The 19,864-nt window shown below is 47.3% G+C and overlaps 1 protein-coding gene across 1 annotated transcript; it reads left to right on the forward strand.

Annotated features, from left to right (window-relative positions):
• Window positions 1-1,432: 1,432 nt before the first annotated feature.
• On the forward strand, window positions 1,433-19,373 carry bloc1s2 (biogenesis of lysosomal organelles complex-1, subunit 2). The gene is made up of 5 exons (XM_072583540.1): window positions 1,433-1,616; window positions 6,937-7,053; window positions 7,550-7,669; window positions 14,262-14,366; window positions 17,265-19,373. Exons 1-5 carry the CDS (start codon window positions 1,451-1,453, stop codon window positions 17,294-17,296), a joined length of 540 nt encoding a protein of 179 aa, XP_072439641.1. The 5' UTR covers window positions 1,433-1,450; the 3' UTR covers window positions 17,297-19,373.
• The last annotated feature ends 491 nt before the right edge of the window (window positions 19,374-19,864 follow it).

Raw genomic sequence — 19,864 nt, forward strand, 5'->3', positions numbered from 1 at the left:
AAGAATAATGATCTGTGTCCATATGAGTGTGGTGGTTCACCTCTGTGGCATTGGTTACAGATAAAACCTTAATTATGTTTAGTGGCATCAAGGAGATTTTCACAGCCAGCTGGCACATTTGGAGTTCAACAAGTTCTCTCCTGTCTTGAGCTGAATTTTCTCACTTAAGTTAAATGTTTTACTATGGTGGCGTTACTTTGTGATTACTACAGTGGCATCAATTTGCACTCCATATGGTAGTGAGGTTTAATTCTAGAATTTTACGATGGCTATGAGGCTTATCACGGGGGGAGAAAAGATAAACTGTTTTTGAAAGTTTGCACCTGCATAAATTTAAAGTATGTTGCTTTATAATCAGGCTTACTTGTGTAGCATAAACATTTATTTGCCTGTGGTAAAAACAATGACTGCAGATGCTGAAAACCAAATACTGGATTAGTGGTGCTGGAAGAGCACAGCAGTTCAGGCAGCATCCAATGAGCAGCGCAATCAACGTTTCGGGCAAAAGCCCTTCATCAGGAAGGGCTTTTGCCCGAAACGTTGATTTCGCTGCTCGTTGGATGCTGCCTGAACTGCTGTGCTCTTCCAGCACCACTAATCCAGTATTTATTTGCCTGTGGTGACTGCTCATCAGGAAAAATTCCAGTCTTGTTGTAGTTTGCTGTTCTTAACCACTGCTGCAGGTTGCAGCAATTCAAGTCAAGATTAGAGCGGTGCTGGAAAAGCACAGCAGGTCAGGCAGCGTCCCACGAGCAGGAAAATTGACGTTTTGGGCAAAAGCTGTTCAGCAGGAAGGGCTTTAATTGCAATGGATACCAGAAGGTCACTGCATATTGGATTGCAATGACCCTGCCATTACTACACATTACTTCTTTTGATTTCATATACAAAGCAAGTACTTTACACTTAGTGATTTGTTGGATGCAACTGCAAATGTATCATGGTGACCATATTTAAAGAGTTAACCTATCTCCTTCACTAATCTCACATGTTGAAGGGCTTTTGCTCGAAACGCCGATTTTCCTGCTCCTTGGATGCTGCTTGACCTGTGATATTTCCAGCGCTACTTTAATCTCCAGCATCAGTAGTGCCCACTTTCGCCCACAGCAATTCAAGTGCCATTCTGAGCTTTTGTTTTAATGCATTGGTGACAATATTTCAGCCAGTGAGCACCAGAAACCCTGCTGTACCAACATTTCACAACCACCCTCTTGTTTGATCATTTCGACCCCAATGTGTGGGGCAAGGTGCACAGCAACGTGTGTCTGATGGGCTGAATGGACTCAGGACCCTCACCACCTACAACAGTCCACTGGGGGGGCGGGGCAATAGGATATCACGTGATTGACTGGGACTGGTGGCGCATGCGCGAACTTGGCTTGTTCTGATTGGTGGAGGGGGAAGCCGAGGGTCACGTGACGGTCTTGGGGGTTGGGGTGGACGGAGGAAGATGGCGGCGGCGATGGCGGTGGAGGATGAGCTGAGACAGCAGGAGAGTGGCGAGGAGGTGGAGCGGCAGACGGCAGCACCAGCGCCGTGTGCCCCGGGAACGCCCGTGGCGGTGGGCGCCGGCGACCAGGAACAGGTGGAGGGCGTCGGAGGAGGGAGGCGGACAGGTGAGAGAGGGGAGCGAGCATCGTCACCGGCACTGACCCCCCCCCTCCCCCCCCGTCTCAGACACTGACCCCCCCCCTCCCCCCCCGTCTCAGACACTGACCCCCCCCCTCCCCCCCCCGTCTCAGACACTGACCCCCCCCCTCCCCCCCCGTCTCAGACACTGACCCCCCCCCTCCCCCCCCCGTCTCAGACACTGACCCCCCCCTCCCCCCCCGTCTCAGACACTGACCCCCCCCCCCTCCCCCCCCGTCTCAGACACTGACCCCCCCCCTCCCCCCCCGTCTCAGACACTGAGCCCCCCCCTCCCCCCCCGTCTCAGACACTGACCCCCCCCCTCCCCGACACTGACCCCCCCCCTCCCCCCCCGTCTCAGACACTGACCCCCCCCCTCCCCCCCCGTCTCAGACACTGACCCCCCCCCTCCCCCCCCGTCACAGACACTGACCCCCCCCCCGTCTCAGACACTGACCCCCCCCCCCTCCCCCCCCGTCTCAGACACTGACCCCCCCCCCCTCCCCCCCCGTCTCAGACACTGACCCCCCCCTCCCCCCCCCACGGACACTGACCCCCCCCCCTCCCCGACACTGACCCCCCCCCTCCCCCCCCGTCTCAGACACTGACCCCCCCCCTCCCCCCCCGTCTCAGACACTGACCCCCCCCCTCCCCCCCCGTCTCAGACACTGACCCCCCCCCCCTCCCCCCCCGTCTCAGACACTGACCCCCCCCCCCTCCCCCCCCGTCTCAGACACTGACCCCCCCCCCCCTCCCCCCCCGTCTCAGACACTGACCCCCCCCTCCCCCCCCCACGGACACTGACCCCCCCCCCCCCCCCCCCCGACACTGACCCCCCCCCCCTCCCCCCGACACTGACCCCCCCCCCCCCCCCCCCCCCGTCTCAGACACTGACCCCCCCCCCTCCCCCCCGGACACTGACCCCCCCCCGGACACTGACCCCCCCCCCCCCCCCCCCCCCCCCCCCGACACTGACCCCCCCCCCCCCCCGGACACTGACCCCCCCCCCCCCCCCCTCCCCCCCGGACACTGACCCCCCCCCTTCCCCCGGACACTGACCCCCCCCCCCCGGACACTGACCCCCCCCCCCCCCCCCCCCCCCCCCGAACACTGACCCCCCCGTCTCAGACACTGACCCCCCCCCCCCCCCCTCCCCGGACACTGACCCCCCCCGTCTCAGACACTGACCCCCCCCCCCTCCCCGGACACTGACCCCCCCGTCTCAGACACTGACCCCCCCCTCCCCCCCCGGACACTGACCCCCCCCCCCCCCTCCCCCCCGGACACTGACCCCTCCCCCCGACACTGACCCCCCCCCCCCCCCCCCCCCGACACTGACCCCCCCCCCCTCCCCCGACACTGACCCCCCCCCCCCCCCCCCCCCCCCGGACACTGACCCCCCCGTCTCAGACACTGACCCCACCACCCCCCCCCTCCCCGGACACTGACCCCACCCCCCCCCCCTCCCCGGACACTGACCCCCCCGTCTCAGACACTGACCCCCCCCTCCCCCCCCGGACACTGACCCCTCCCCCCGACACTGACCCCCCCCCCCCCCCCGACACTGACCCCCTCCCCCGACACTGACCCCCCCCCCCCCCGGACACTGACCCCCCCCCCCCCCCCGACACTGACCCCCCCGTCTCAGACACTGACCCCCCCCCCGACACTGACCCCCCCGTCTCAGACACTGACCCCCCCCCCCCCGACACTGACCCCCCGACACTGACCCCCCCCCCCCGACACTGACCCCCCCCCGACACTGACCCCCTCTCCCCCCCGACACTGACCCCCTCTCCCCCCCGACACTGACCCCCTCTCCCCCCCCGACACTGACCCCCTCTCCCCCCCCGACACTGACCCCCTCTCCCCCCCCGACACTGACCCCCTCTCCCCCCCCGACACTGACCCCCTCTCCCCCCCCGACACTGACCCCCTCTCCCCCCCCGACACTGACCCCCTCTCCCCCCCCGACACTGACCCCCTCTCCCCCCCCGACACTGACCCCCTCTCCCCCCCCCGGACACTGACACCCCCCCCCCCCCCCCCCCCCGACACTGACCCCCTCTCCCCCCCCGACACTGACCCCCTCTCCCCCCCCGACACTGACCCCCCCTTTCCCCCCCGACACTGACCCCCTCTCTCCCCCCCCGACACTGACCCCCTCTCTCCCCCCCGACACTGACCCCCTCTCCCCCCCCAGACACTGACCCCCTCTCCCCCCCCCGACAATGACCCCCTCTCCCCCCCCAACACTGACACCCTCTCCCCCCCCCCCGACACTGACCCCCTCTCCCCCCCCCGACACTGACACCCTCTCCCCCCCCGACACTGACACCCTCTCCCCCCCCGACACTGACCCCCTCTCCCCCCCCGACACTGACCCCCTCTCTCCCCCCCCGACACTGACCCCCTCTCTCCCCCCCCGACACTGACCCCCTCTCTCCCCCCCCGACACTGACCCCCTCTCCCCCCCCCGACACTGACCCCCTCTCCCCCCCCCGACACTGACCCCCTCTCCCCCCCCCGACACTGACCCCCTCTCCCCCCCCGACACTGACCCCCTTCCCCCCCCCCCCGACACTGACCCCCTTCCCCCCCCACCCGACACTGACCCCCTTCCCCCCCCCCGACACTGACCCCCTTCCCCCCCCACCCGACACTGACCCCCTTCCCCCCCCCCACCCGACACTGACCCCCTTCCCTCCCCACCCGACACTGACCCCCTTCCCCCCCCACCCGACACTGACCCCCTTCCCCCCCCACCCGACACTGACCCCCTTCCCCCCCCACCCGACACTGACCCCCTTACCCCCCCACCCGACACTGACCCCCTTACCCCCCCCACCCGCCACTGAACCCCCCCTCCCCGCCACTGAACCCCCCCTCCCCTACCCCCAGACACTGAACCCCCCTCCCCTACCCCCAGACACTGAACCCCCCCTCCCCTACCCCCAGACACTGAACCCCCCCTCCCCTACCCCCAGACACTGAACCCTCCCCCCCCCCCCCCCGGATATTTTCCATGTGTTAATACTCGTTACCTGAGGAGCTGTGTGTGGTCTTGAATGTTGTGTAGTTATCTGTGAATATCTCCACTTAACATAGAAACAGGGAAGATAAGAGCATGAGTGGGCATTTGACACCTCTAACCTGCTCTGCCAGTCAATATGGTCGTGACTGGTTATTGAGCTCAAAACCCTGCACCTTGCACTCCTAGTGCCCCCAAAATTCCCCCGACTCCTTTAGTCACAGGAGCTATATCTACCTCCTCCTTGAAAGCACGATGTTTTGAGCTCAACCACCAGCTTGCCACTCTCTGGGTTAAGAAATTTGTCGTCATCTTGGATCGCGGATCTCTCATCCTTAAATGATGACCCCGATCTGGTCTCCCTCACCACAGGGAACATTCTTCCTGCATCTAACCTGCCTAGATCTTATAGATTTCTATGAGATGCCACCTCACTCTTTTAAGCTCCAGTGTATATAATCCTCACTGACTGAGTCTCTCTTCATATCTCAGTCTTGCCATCCCAGGAATCAATTTGCTGCATTCCCTCTATAGCAAGAATATCCTTCCCTAGTAAAGGAGACCTAAACTGCGCACGCTATTCGAGGTGTGGCCTCACCAATGCCCTGTATAATTGAAGTAAAGTATCCTCATCCTGTACCCAAATCCTCTTTGCTATGAATGGCAACATACAGTTTATTTCTTTTACTGCCAGCTGCATGCTTTCTTTCGGTGACTGGTGCGCAAGGGTACCCAGGTCTCACTCAACGTTCCTCTGTCTCACTTTACAGCCATTCAGATAATAACATCGACCCAAAATGTTAACTCTGTTTCTCTCTCCCTGCAAATGCTGCTAGACTTGCTGAGCTTTTCCAGCACTTTTGGTTTTTGTTTCTATTTGATAGCATCCACACTTTTTTCAATTTTTGAGATAGAATGGATACTTCTCTGGGATTTCGCCTGTGGTAAACATAGTATTGAAACCATTCTTTCTTTATTATGTAATAAAGCTCTGTATTAAACTTGCATTCTATTGTTTAAAAAGATCTACAGTCTCCTGAATGTTTTTGCTACTAGCTACCATATTAACCAACTACATAAGTTATATATATATAATCTATCACGACAGGTTTATTTTGACCTCTGATTTGTCCTGGTCATACAGCATGGAAGCAGACTGTGTGGTCCAACTTGTAAATGCCCACCATGTTCCCAAAGTAAACTGGTTCCACTTGCCTGTGATTGGGAAATGTTTGGAGGAATATGGGCCATTCAGGTATCTATCTAAATTTAAGACCATAAGACATAGGAGTGGAAGTAAGGCCATTTGTCCCTTCGAGTCCACTCCGCCATTTAATGGGCATTGTAAGTAGAATGAAATGCTGATGGGCATTTCAACTCTATTTACCCGCACACGCCCATCTTTTAAATGTTTTTAGATGTTGTAACTGTACCTACACCCACATTCCTCTGGCAGTTCATTCCAAACATTAACCACTCTGTGTTTAAAACAAAAGTTGTCTATTGTGTCCTCTTTAAAACTTTCTCCTCTTGCCTTAAAAATATGCCCCCTACTTTTGAACTCCCCCACCGGAGGGAAAAAAATTCTTGATTTTCACCTTATCTATACCCCCTCATGATTTTATAAACTTCAACCCCCTCTACTCCAGTGAAAAAAGTCCCAGTCCAATTTTATAACTCAAACCTTCCATTCCCAGTAGCAACCAGGCAAATCTTTTCTGAACCCTCTCCAATTTAATAACATCCTTCGTATAGCAGGTAACCAGAACTGCACACAGTATTCCAGAAGAGGCCTCACCCAACATCCTATCCAACCTCGATATGACATCACAACTCTTATGCTCAAAGGTCTGAGCAATGAAGGCAAGCATGCTAAACACCTTCTAAACCACCCTGACTACTTGTGATGCAAATTTCAAAAACTTATGCACCTGAACCCCTAAGTCTCTGTTCTTCCACACTATCCAGGGCCCTACTTATAATTGTATAAGTCCTGCCCTTTGTTTTACCAAAATGCAATACCTTGCATTTAACCATCATAATCGTGATGTGTTGGGCATTTTTACTTAAAAATAAACGTAGCCATTGCTCCACTTTGAATTTGTTAAATGTATGGAAACAAAAGTTATATAGCAATATGCTGAAAAGTTTTTAATTAGACTTGATTAGAATACTGGCTATGGATCTTTCGCCCTTCTTTGTGGCTCATTTCCCCACTTAATTGAAGAACTACTAGATTAACCATCAATGTTGTCACAATTCTGTTCTGTTAATAGATGATTTTGGAATAGAGACAGCAGAGGAAGCCACAGAACCTTCAGAACCAGACATCAATGAACTCTGCAAGGACATGTTTACCAAGATGTCTCTCTACTTACAAGGAGAACTCACAGGTGAGTTTGATATTGTTGCTTGTGGAGCAATTAAACTGTCAGCCAATCAATTCAGTAATGGGAGCAAGAATGCATCTTTTCTCATCCTACAATTATTGTCTCTCTCAGGCTGTTAGAAGATATTAGGCAAAGATTCTGTCACGGTTCATTGTGACTGCACTCTGAAATGGCCAAGCAAGCCACTCAGTTGAAATGCAGTTGAGAATGGCCTTGACAGAGCACCCACATTTCCTGAAAGAACGTAGTAAAGCAGTGCTATAGTTGATAATATGAACAGTGAGCTCAAATAGGCTGTAGGACCAAATAGGAACACATTTTATACCTTCCTGATTTATGTGGTACAGTTTGAAGTCAGCCAGTGCTCATATCCCTTTTTATTTAAGCAGCTGTAACCTTGCAACTCTTGCTGTTTTAAATAGACTGACAGCTGAGTTATACATTACAAACAGAATTCAACGCTGATTTATAGATGCCTCTTAACCTCTTTCTGTCATAGCTACCTGTGAAGATTACAAACTCTTGGAGAACATGAACAAACTGACTGGCCTTAAATACCTAGAGATGAAGGAAATTGCTCTTAATATTAACCGCAACCTCAAAGATCTCAATCAGAAATGTGAGTATTTTGGCATTTCAGTTTTCAACAGAGTAGTTGCTCATGGGTAAATTGGTACTTGATGATACGGTTTAATTGCTAACCCCATTTGTTTCCAAGCTCTGGTTTCTTTTTTCTCAGCCAGCCTCGAGCTTCTTCCCTAACAGCATTATGAATATCCCTGTGTCCCAAAGTGGAGTGGTTCAAAAAGACAACTCACCATCGAATCTTCAAGGGCAGTTAGAAAAGGGTAATAAATGCTATCCTGTCAGTGAAGTCCACGTCCTCTGAATGATTAGGATAAAAAGAAAATGGAGGCTAATTTTTAAGACCTGTTTGATGTCTCATTGCCGGTATTGTCCAAATGATACTGAGATTTATTAACGTCCAGGATTGACTGGATCTCTTCAAATGCAGTTGATGCTAGATGCAGCATTTGGAATGATGGGACATTAGAAATGTAGGGGTCTCCATGCACAGAGTAACTTGAGATAAGTGAGGTTCCCAGGGTTGCCAATCTTGAGCATTGAATTTCTTTGCCTCTGAATTAATTAATGCTTTAGATGACTTGTAAATATCCAGTGAAGGTAGAAAAACGTGCACACTTGGTGATATGCCTTGCCAGTAATGTGCATAGTGGTGGCCAAATAATCACAATAAATAAGCAAACGGGATGGAATGAGGTACTGGCAGGGATACTGCGTATGCACATTTTGTACATGTGCTCTGAAAATACTCAGTTCATCAGTAGACAATCTCTTGAAAATTATTGCAACTGCATTATCTTGAAGATAAGTTTTAGGTGGAATTGGATAATCACATTTGATATTAATGGTTTCCAAATATAATTATAACTAATGTTGTACTTTTGTTTTGCATTAAATGGTTTATTTTCTTTTATGTGTGGTTGTCTTCAGACAAGACCACTCCTTAATATCTTTAAGGTGATGGTCAGCCATCTCATTTGACTGCTTCTGCATGCTGTGCTCTGTCTAAACACCTTATGATCTGTATGTCTTTGTATGTTATGATCTGCCTGTAGTGTTCGCAAAACAAAACTTCACTGTACTGTGGTGCACGTGACAACAATAAATCAAATCAGTGCAGTCCATCTGGTGTAGATACTCCAGTGCTGTTGGGAATGGAATTCTTGGAAATTTATACAGCAATAAAGAAGGAACTGTTGTGAGTTGAAGGCGACTTGCCAATCGTAGTGTCCTGTGCGTCTACTGGCCTTGACTACTTGATGGTAGAGGTTGCAGGTTTGTCAGAGGCTGTTAGAGGAGCCTTGTTGAGTTACTGCAGTGTGTCTTGTAAATGCTGGACTGCAACTGTTGTGTTTTGGCAGTGAAGGATAGAATAGAAATTCATTATCATGTACTTTTACATAAAAGATAGAGTGAAAGGTTTTATAAAAGGGTTTTTATAAATAACGTTAAGGACAAAAGGGTTACTAGGGAGAAAATAGGGCCCCTCAAAGATCAGCGAGGCGGCCTTTGTGTGGAGCTGCAGAAAATGGGGGAGATACTAAACAAGTATTTTGCATCAGCATTCACTGTGGAAAAGGATATGGAAGATATAGACTGTAGGGAAATAGATGGTGACACCTTGCAAAATGTCCAAATTACTGAGGAGGTGGTGCTGGATGTCTTAAAAGACATAAAGGTTGATAAATCCCCAGGACCTGATCAGGTGTCCCTGATAACTTTGTGGGAAGCTAGGGAAGTGATTGCTGGGCCTCTTGCTGAGATATTTGTATCATCGATAGTCACAGGTGAGGTGCCGAAAGAATGGAGGTTGGCTAACGTGGTGCCACTGTTTAAGAAGGTAAGGACAAGCCAGGGAACTATAGACCGGTGAGCCTGTCGGAGGTGGGCAAGTTGTTGAAAGGAATCCTGAGGGACAGGATGTACGTGTATTTGGAAAGGCAAGGACTGATTAGGGATAGTCAACATGGCTTTGTGCATGGGAAATCATGTTTCATAAACTTGATTGAGTTGTTTGAGGAAGTAGCAAAGAGGATTGATGAGGTTAGAGTGGTAGATGTGATCTGTATGGACTTCAGTAAGGCCTTTGACATGGTTCCCCATGAGAGACTGATTAGCATGGTTAGATCTCATGGAATACAGGGAGAACTAGCCATTTGATACAGAACTGGCTCAAAGGTATATGACAGAGGGTGGTGGTGGAGGGTAGTTTTTCAGACTGGAGGCCTGTGACCAGTGGAGTGCCACAAAGATTGGTGCTGGGCCCTTTAATTTTTGTCATCCACATAAATAATTTGGATGCGAGCATAAGAGGTACAGTTAGTAAGTTTGCAGATGACACCAAAACTGGAAGTGTAGTGGACAATGAAGAGGGTTACCTCAGATTACAACAGGATCTTGACCAGATGGGCCAATGGGCAGAGAAGTGGCAAATGGAGTTTAATTTAGATAAATGCGAAGTTCTGCATTTTGGGAAAGCAAATCTTAGCAGGACTTCTACACTTAATGATAATGTCCTTGAGAGTGTTGCTGAACAAAGAGACCTTGGAGTGCAGGTTCATAGCTGCTTGAAAGTGGTGTCGCAGGTAGATAGGATAGTGAAGAAGGCGTTGTAATGCTTTTGTTTATTGGTCAGAGTATTGAGTACAGGAGTTCAGGGGTCATGTTGCAGCTGTACAGGACATTGGTTAGGTCACTGTTGGAATTTTGGGTAAAAGCAATGACTGCAGATGCTGGAAACCAGATTCTGGATTAGTGGTGCCAGAAGAGCACAGCAGCTCAGGCACCATCCAAGGAGCAGTAAAATCGACATTTCGGGCAAAAGCCCTTCATCAGGAATAAAGGCAGAGAGCGTGAAGTGTGGAGAGATAAGCTAGAGGAGGGTGGGGTGGGGAGAAAATAGCATAGAGTAAAATAGGTGAGTGGGGGAGGGGATGAAGGTGATAGGTCAGGGAGGAGGGTGGAGTGGAAAGGTGGAAAAGAAGATAGGCAAGTTGGGCAGGTCATGGGGACAGTGCTGAGCTGGAAGTCGGGTGAGGTGGGGGAGGGGAAATGAGGAAACTGTTGAAGTCCACATTGATGCCCTGGGGTTGAAGTTGAAAGCGGAAGATGAGACTTTCTTCCTCCAGGCTTCTGGTGGTGAGGGAGCGGCGGTGAAGGAGGCCCAGGACCTCGATGTCCTCGGAGGAGTGGGAGGGGGAGTTGAAATGTTGGGCCACAGGGCGGTGTGGTTGATTGGTGCGGGTGTCCCGGAGATGTTCCCTGAAGCGCTCTGCTAGTAGGTGTCCAGTCTCCCCACTGTAGAGGAGACCGCATTGGGAGCAACGGATACAATAAATGATATTGGTGGATATGCAGATAAAACTTTGGATGTGGAAGGCTCTTTTAGGGCCTTGGATGGAGGTGAGGAAGGAGGTATGGGCGCAGGTTTTGCAGTTCCTGCGGTGGCAGGGGAAGGTGCCAGGATGGGAGGGTGAGTTGTAGGGGGGCATGGACCTGACCAGGTAGTCACAGAGGGAACGGTCTTTGTGGAAGGCGGGAAGGGGTGGGGAGGGAAATTATATCCCTGGTGGTGGGGTCTTTTTGGAGGTGGCGGAAATGTCGGTGGATGATTTGGTTTATGCGAAGGTTGGTAGGGTGGAAGGTGAGCACCAGGGGCGTTCTGTCCTTGTTACGGTTGGAGGGGTGGGGTCTGAGGGCGGAGATGTAGGATGTGGACGAGATGCGTTGGAGGACATCTTTAACCACGTGGGAAGGGGAATTGCGGAGGAATTGGGAATACGGGATGGCATTTTTGCAAGAGGTTGGGTGGGAAGAGGTGTAATCCAGGTAGCTGTGGTAGTTGGTGGGTTTGTAAAAAATGTCAGTGTCTAGTCGGTCGTCACTAATGGAGATGGACAGGTCCAGGAAGGGGAGGGCGGTGTCAGAGATGGTCCAGGTAAATTTAAGGTCAGGGTGGAATGTGTTGGTGAAGTTGATCAATTGAGGAGAAAGTGAGGACTGCAGATGCTGGAGATCAGAGCTGAAAATGTGTTGCTGGAAAAGCGCAGCAGGTCAGGCAGCATCCAACGAACAGGAGAATCGACGTTTTGGAAGTTGATGAATTTCTCAATCTCCTTGCAGGAGTACGAGGTTGCGCCAATGCAGTCATCAATGTAGCGGAGGACTTTGCATGCAATTCTGGTCTCCTTCACATCAGCTTGGCTCAATTGGTAATATTCTCACTGAGTTAAAATCTCACACTTGCGTTTTGGTCCAGGACATGGATAGCATATTTAGGCTGATGCTGAGCTGGAGTACTAATGGATATAATAAAGACTGAGATGGTTGTGTTGTGATCATGTCTCTGGTGTAGTAATCTGAAGGTCTGGGCTAAAGGTCAGGGCACGCTGGTTCAAATCTCGTTGTAGAAGCTAGCTTAATTTAAATTCAGTTAATTTTCATTTGGAAGCTAGTCAGTGTAGTGGTGATTGTGAAATTATCATTATCGTTTTAATAAAAGACCATCTGGTTCAGTGATGTTCTTCAGGGAAGGAAATCTGCCATCCTTACCTGGGATGACCTACAGCAATGTAGTCGGCTCTTATCTGCCTGCTGAAACTGCCGAATAACCTGTATAGTTTGAGGGTAATTAGGGATGGGTTTCACATGCCAACCTTGCTGGTATGCATACATGCAGTGGGTGGGGAGAAAGAAAACTGCTGGTTCTTTAGATGATTTGTTCAAATGAGGCATTTCTTTTCTCATCTGTTGGAGTCATCACTTGTGTTGAGAGCCAAAAGGTATAATGGCTAATAAACCATTGAGTTCTGATCATTCCTGAAAAACCAATGTAATAATTAGCTTTCATAAGACCAAATCCAAGAGCCGTATAATGCACTAATTGCATATCACCACCTTGTTCTGCACCCGTACTTTAGAACAATAAATAATTTCTAATCTTTGAAGTTGCCTGTTTGCAAAGTAACCAGTCTAGAGTTTGAAAGCTTCATTTCTCTTGTCTACCCCCTCCAAATGTCAATGGACTTGAAGCATAAGAATTAGGAGCAGGCAGTTCAGTCGCTTGAGCCTGCTCTGTCATGGCTGATCTCACCTTGGCCTTAACTTTACTTTCCTCCTGCTCTCCGTTACCCCTCAACCCATTACTAACTTAAAAATGTTATGATTTGGAGATGCTGGTGTTGGACTGGGGTGTACAAAATTAAAAATCACAGAACACCAGGTTATAGTCCAAAAGGTTTAATTGGAAGCACTAGCTTTCGGGGCACTGCACAACCACCTGATGAAGGAGCAGCTAGTGCTTCCAATTAAACCTGTTGGACTATAACCTGGTTTTGTGTGATTTTTAACTAAAAATATGTCCATCTTGTTCTTAAATTAATGCAATGTCCTAGCATCATTGCACTCTGAGATATAAATTAACTTTCTTGTCGCATGTACTCAAATAGGTACAGTTGCCGCATTACAGCACCATCTTAGATACAAAGGTATCTAGATACTTAAGAACAAATTCTTAGGAAACAAAAAAAAAATTAGAAAAGTAAAGAAGTAAATAATCCCATATTATCGGTAGTGAATTCCACAAATTCTTGACCCTTTGAGAGAAGTAATTTCTCCTATTCTGTTTTAAGTCCACTACCCCTTACCTTAAAACTATGACCTCTCATTCTAGGTTGCCCTGCATGAGAAAACATTATTTCTGTATCTGCTTTCAGTCCCTTTAGCATCTTGTATGCCTCAACTGGACCTCCTCTCATTTTTGCAAACTCCAGAGAGTATAGGTCTAAATTCCACAATCTCTTTCTGTAAAGTAAACATTCTTAGTTAAAATCTCAAGTGGCTGACAGATTAACACTTCCTTGGTGGCTTCTGTTTTGCAATATATTAGATTAGATTAGAACAGCGTGAAAACAGGCCCTTCAGCCCAACAAGTCCTCACGACCTTCTGAAGAGACCCTCCACCCAGACCCATTTCCCTTTGACTAATGCAGCTAACACTATTTAGCATGGCCAATTCACCTGACCTGCACATGTTTGGATTGTGGGAGGAAATCTGAGCACCCGGAGGAAACCCACGCAGACACGGGGAGAATGTGCAAACTCCACACAGTCACCCAAGGCTGGAACTGAACCTGGGACCCTGATGCTGTGTGACAGCAGTGCTAGCTACTGTGCCGCCCAACGATGGTGTCAAAGGAGTGTTGAGAGTCTCTGCTGGTGTTGCCAGTTTTCAGTAAGGATGCTGAACACTAATGGGCGATTCTAATACTGGGATAGAGTGGTCGTTAGGGAAGGTTCAGAGTTCACAAGTCTACCTCATGCAGTGGATTTCTTTTCCATCACAGGCATTCTGTGTGACTATGCAAAAGCAGCAGGACAAAAAAAAACATTTGTGTGGCTCTTAAATTAAAGCTATTCATACTGCAATGATTGGGCACATTCTCTTGCTTGAAGCAGTTGTATTTTGAACTTTTGCTGGTACCTTATCTGTCTCTTAACAAATTTGATTTATGTTCTACAACCACGCTATACAGATGTAGAAAAGTTTTGTGCAGATTTAGATTTTAATTTTTTAAAAAGGTTGTTGTGTAGTCCTGATTCAAACCTATACAGTGTTTATCTTTCAGATGCCAGTCTGCAGCCATATCTTGATCAGATTAATCAGATAGAGGAACAAGTCGCGGCACTCGAGCAAGCAGCCTACAGATTGGACGCATACTCCAAAAAACTAGGTGTGGATTTCTACTCTTGTTTTCCAATGTTTACTACTGCATGTTCCCTTGCATTGCTCTAGAGAAAGAGTATTAAAATTAAAATGGAATATTTACTGGCATCTATTCATATAAAGATTAAAAATTCTTGCAGCTCGGATGGTCCCTAAATTTGAAGCTATGTCTTGGAGCTCAATGCTGTTCAGTTTATGAGCTGAGTTCACACTGAAGGACGATAGATGAATGTGCAAGAAATAGCCAGGCTGCTTTTTTAGGGGGGTATTGACTCTATTTGAAGCAGTGGTATAGAGTTCTGCTATGTCCCACTTACTGTTTATCTTTGTCAACACTCGTCCACAACGCTTAACTGACGTTCACGACTTATGGAAACAACAGGGAAACAGACCCTTAGGTCCAATTCATCCATGCTGACCACATATCCGAAATAAATCTAGTCCTATTTACCTCTGAACCCTTTCTAATCATGTACCCATCCAGATGCTTTTTGAATGTTGTAATTGTACCAGCCTCCATCACTTCCTCTGGCAGCTCATTCCGTAAACGCACTACCCTCTGTGAGAGAAAATTGCCCATAGGTCCCTTTTAAATCTTTCCCCTCTTGCCTTAAACCCTCTACGTTTGGACTCCCCCACTTTGAGGGAAAGGTTTTGTCTATTTGCCCTATTCATAGAGTCAATAGAGATGTACAGCATGGAAACAGACTTTTCGGTCCAATTCATCCATGCTGACCTGATATTCTAACCTAATCTAGTCCCATTTGCCAGTACTTGGTATGTATCCCTCTACACCCTTCCTATTCATATACCCACTCTGCCTTTTAAATGCTGTAATTGTACCTCCACTTCTTCTGGTGGCTCGTACCATACCCACACCACCCTGAGTGAAAAAGTTATCCCTTAGATCCCTTTTATATTTTTACCCTAAACCTATGCCCTCTAGTTCTGGACTCTTCCCACCCCAGGGAAAAGACTTTGTCTATTTGTCCTAGCCATGCTCCTCATAACTTTATAAACCTCTATAAGGTCACCCCTCAACCTTCACTCCAGGGACAACAGCCCCAGCCTATTCAGCTTCTCCTATAGCTCAAATCCTCCAACCCTGGCAACATCCTTACAAATTTTTCAAGTTTCACAACATTTCTCCTATGGCAGGGAGACCAGAATTGCTTGCAATATTGCAAATGTGGCCTAACCAATGTCCTGTACAGCCACAACATGACCTCCAAACTCCTATCCTCAGTGCAGTAACCAATATAAGCAAGCATACCAAACACCACCTTCACTATCCTATCTACCTGCGACTCCACTTTCAAGGAGCTATGAACCTGCACTCCAAGGGCTCTTTGTTCAGCAACACTCCTCAGGACCTTACTATCATGTGTATAAGGCCTGCCCTGATTTGCCTTCCCAAAATGCAGCACTTCACATTTATCTAAATTAAACTCCATCTGCCACTCCTTGGCCCATTGGCCCATCTGATCAAGATCCTGTTATATTCTGAAGTGACGTCCTTTGCTGTCCACTACACTCCAATTTTGGTGTCATCTGTAAACTTGCTCTCCATATCTCCTATATTCACATCCAAATCATTTATTTAGATGACAAAAAGTAGTGGACCCAGCATCAATCCTTGTGGCCTCCATTCTGGAATGCAACCTTTCAACACCACCCTCTATCTTTTGCCTTTGAGCCGGTTCTGTTTCCAAATAGCTAGTTTTCCCTCTATTCACTAATCGAACCTTGCTAAGCAGTCTACCATGAGGAACTTTGTTAAACACCTTACTGAAGTCCATAGAGGTCATGTCCACTGCTGTTCCCTCATTAATCCTCTTTGTTACTTCAAAAAACTCAGCTTCGTGAGACATGATTTCCCACGCACAAAGCATTGTTGACTATCCCTAATTAGTCCTTGCCTTTCCAAATACATATAAATCCTGTATCTCAGGATTGCCTGTAACAACTTGCCCACCACTGATGTCAGTGCTCACTGGTCTGCAGTTCCCTGGCTTTTCCTTACCACCTTTCTTAACAGTGCCACATTAGCCAACCTCCAGTCACCTGTGACTATTGATGATGCAAATATCTCAGCAAGAGGCCCAACAATTCCTTCTCTAGCTTCCCACAGAGTTCTAGGGTACACCTGATCAGGTCCTGGGGATTTATCCACCTTTATGCATTTTAAGCCGCACACAACCACCATCACCTGTAATTTGGACATTTTTTAACATGCCACTATTTATTTCCCCACTTTCTCTATCTTATATGTCCTTCTCCACAGTAATCACTGAGGCAAAATATTCATTTAGTATCTCCCCCCATCTCCTGCAGCTCCACACATAGGCAGCCTTGCTGATCGTTAAGGGACCCAATTCTCCTCTTAGTTACCCTTTTGTCCTTAATGTATTCATAAAATCTTGTTGGATTCTCCTTAACTGTATTTGCCAAAGATGTCTCATGTCCTCTCTTTGCCCTTCTGATTTCTCTCTTAAGTATACTCCTACTGCCTTTATACTTTTCTGAGGATTCGCTTGATCTCTGCTGACTATACCTGACATCAAACATTAATTGTAGAATATGCCATGAGATGATCCAACAGCAACATGCAAGTTCCTTTGTTTGATAAAGTGAAATACAGGACATGTCCCGAGTCTTGTATTGAAAATTTTCATGTATGTTACCTTGGATATTAATGCTTCTTTTAGTAATTGAGTGTGGCTTCTGTAGTCTCTGAACCTGACGTGCCATGTTATGTCAGACTTAGCCAAGCTCCGGTCTGAAAACTAACAATGATATTTGTGTAAATGCACATGAGTGAAAAACCAGATCATTGTTGAGGTATGTTCTGTGTAGTGATCCTAATCTTGACGATCCTAATTGCATTGTTCCATTCTTATTACAGAAGCCAAGTTTAAGAAATTGGAGAAACGATGACTTTGGCAGGTTTGAAGGTGTCACAAATCTATGTTTATCCTTGAATGGATATAGCACAAGACATTGGAAAAATAACCGGAGAACTGATAATACTTGTGGTCATGGGGATTATTGGTGAGTTCTTGAGTGACCAATCTGCAAAGATTGAACAGTTGCTGTTTTGTGACAGCCCCCCGCCCAACTTGACTGTATAGGGAAATGGATGAACAAAGTCGAGGTTTTGGATCGTAGGCCTCTTCAGGAGAATAGAAAACCTCTACTGTGAAAACTATTTAAGAATTCAGCTTGGTGAACTGACTTTTCATGATTTAAATAAATTGTTCCTCCACTGTGACTACGAGGGGCGAAGCCACCGGGTCTGTTCCCAACAAGAGCATAAGAATGAATAATAGCCTACAAGTTATTATTCCACCCTTTCTGTGGGCAGAACTTCCAAACCTTATTTGGCAAAGGTAGTAGTTAACAATGATCTTATTGGTTAATTAAGGTAAATACTTATTAAATAACATATTCATTAAGTGTATTTACTTGTGATGGTTCATTAACTCTGACTTGAAAGACATTGGTGAGTGATGCAATTTTAAAAAGAGAAAGTGAACTTGGTGCATATAAAAATAGAAACTGTGCGGTGTAATGAGTGAAAACATTCAAAGATCATCTGCAAAAGTCCAAAATGCATTTGTGTGTGTAGAGTAAAATTGGTCTTGATCTTGTAAATATTTGCACAGGTTTGCACATCCTGTTCACAACTAAGTAAATTTGGGGTCTGTACTACTCGGATTCTGACAGATGCCTTATTATCTGCATTAATAGAACTTACCATGATATTGTGAAAATAATCACTTTCAAATATGAGTTACAAATCAGTGATGTTAAGAGTTCATGACACATATAAAACAAACTCTTTGTAAACCTGCTTTTCTAAATATTCAGTTACCCTGAGAAATGTTAGCACTTCCTTCTATTGATTATCACTTCCTCTTCCTCCCTGTTTGCTTTTCTAATTTCTGGTATCAGTGTTCTCTTTCCCTGTCCTGGTACATCAGTTTCTAATGTTATTTCGTAACTTGTTCACTGATTGACACTTGTAAGTCATTGTCATTGCTGAACCCTGTTCCTTTTCAGATTCATGATAGCCATACCTATCTGCTGTCTGATTAGTGTCTGTGGTTTTATCAGTGGGCCTTTGCAGCCTTCTGGGTCCTGTCTGAAATGTTAACTGCTGTATGCTTTTGTCCTTCCAGACAATAAGCTGGTTGGCTGTTTCAATTTGTCTCCGTTCACTTCTGTACAGAAGTTTCACATGTTTGGAGAATTTATTTAATCTGTCTGCAGCAGTCAGTGACAAAAGTGAAGAGTGATGTTTGGCTAAGAGTCTAGTTTGTAATCAATTGTATAATAAAACAGGCCATTTTATCTAAAATGACATTTGTACTCCATACTAACCTTTTCTCCCTCGTCTTTAATTCCCCAACATATCCTTCTGTTATTTTCTCCTTACATTTAATTAGAGATTTTTTTTTAATAAATCCCCATTTAATTTATTCTTCTTGTCTTTCTGGCTCCCACTTAAGTTCATTGGTGCACAGAAGTATCTTCTGTCAGCCTCCCCTGCCTTGATAATGTTAAAAGCATCTCCTTGCGTGATTCTTCTTTCATAGCATCCCCAGCCTGTGCACTCTTTCCTACCAGATATAAACTCGCTCAAGTAATGTCCTCATAAATCTTACTGCCCTTTCTCCACTGCTCTAACCCTTATCGCTGGCCATGCTCTTCGGTAAGGCTCCACAGCTTCACTCTTTGTTGCACAGTGCTGTGCTATCATAAGATAGTATAGTAGGCTGGGTGTGTGCAACAGGACTTCTGTTTAAATTTGGGTGGTTACTTTATGTACTATACATCTTTTGGCAATGGTTCAGAAGAATGGTCATGAATTTTACTGCCTTTTGATCAGTCTCGTATAGTAGAATCTTGAGTGCTAATCTGTTTGAGAACAAAGTCCTGTGTGTAACTTAAACTGAGAATAGTAGTTGCAATTGTACAAAAATAAACAATAAAGTTCTGAATTTGAAAATTAGACTTTGGCCTTTAAATGCAGTGTGATTTGATGGAGATCCGTGATGTATAAAAGTTGTAATGATGCTTGGGACATCATTCATTGAAACACGGAATCTGAATTTGACTTAGTCTGCTCACTGCTTCACATGTTATCCTGTGAAACGATGCTTTATGTTTCTTTTCGTGAAATTCCTTCATTATCAATCTTGTCATGCTCTGCCTTAGCTGTAGATAAGAGAGCTGTTCTTGGCTGAATCGGTGCAGGTCTGTGCTTACTGCCTAGTCTCCACCTTCCTGTGTAACAGCGGAGGTCAACAGTAACACAGTGATTTCTGATTAAATGTGTCCAGTTTTTCTACATTTCACCTGAATCTGTTACTGAGTGGCCAGTTAAAAATCCCACGTGGGTATGTAAGGAACTGAGCAGGTTAATGGAGATATGTTCTTATTTAGGTAGCAAAAGAAATAATGATTTGTAATTTGAATGTGGATTTGCACGTACACTGCTGA

Source organism: Chiloscyllium punctatum, chromosome 13 (genome assembly GCF_047496795.1).
Source record: "Chiloscyllium punctatum isolate Juve2018m chromosome 13, sChiPun1.3, whole genome shotgun sequence".
NCBI classification, from domain to species: domain Eukaryota; kingdom Metazoa; phylum Chordata; class Chondrichthyes; order Orectolobiformes; family Hemiscylliidae; genus Chiloscyllium; species Chiloscyllium punctatum.

Bases quoted from the DNA above. Each gene is read 5' to 3' on its own strand.
- bloc1s2 (XM_072583540.1), top strand. From the start codon at position 1,451: ATGGCGGCGGCGATGGCGGTGGAGGATGAGCTGAGACAGCAGGAGAGT. The intron at 1,617-6,936 runs GTGAGAGAGGGG...TTCTGTTAATAG, and splicing joins CGGAGGAGGGAGGCGGACAG to ATGATTTTGGAATAGAGACA. The intron at 14,367-17,264 runs GTGTGGATTTCT...TTCTTATTACAG, and splicing joins CGCATACTCCAAAAAACTAG to AAGCCAAGTTTAAGAAATTG.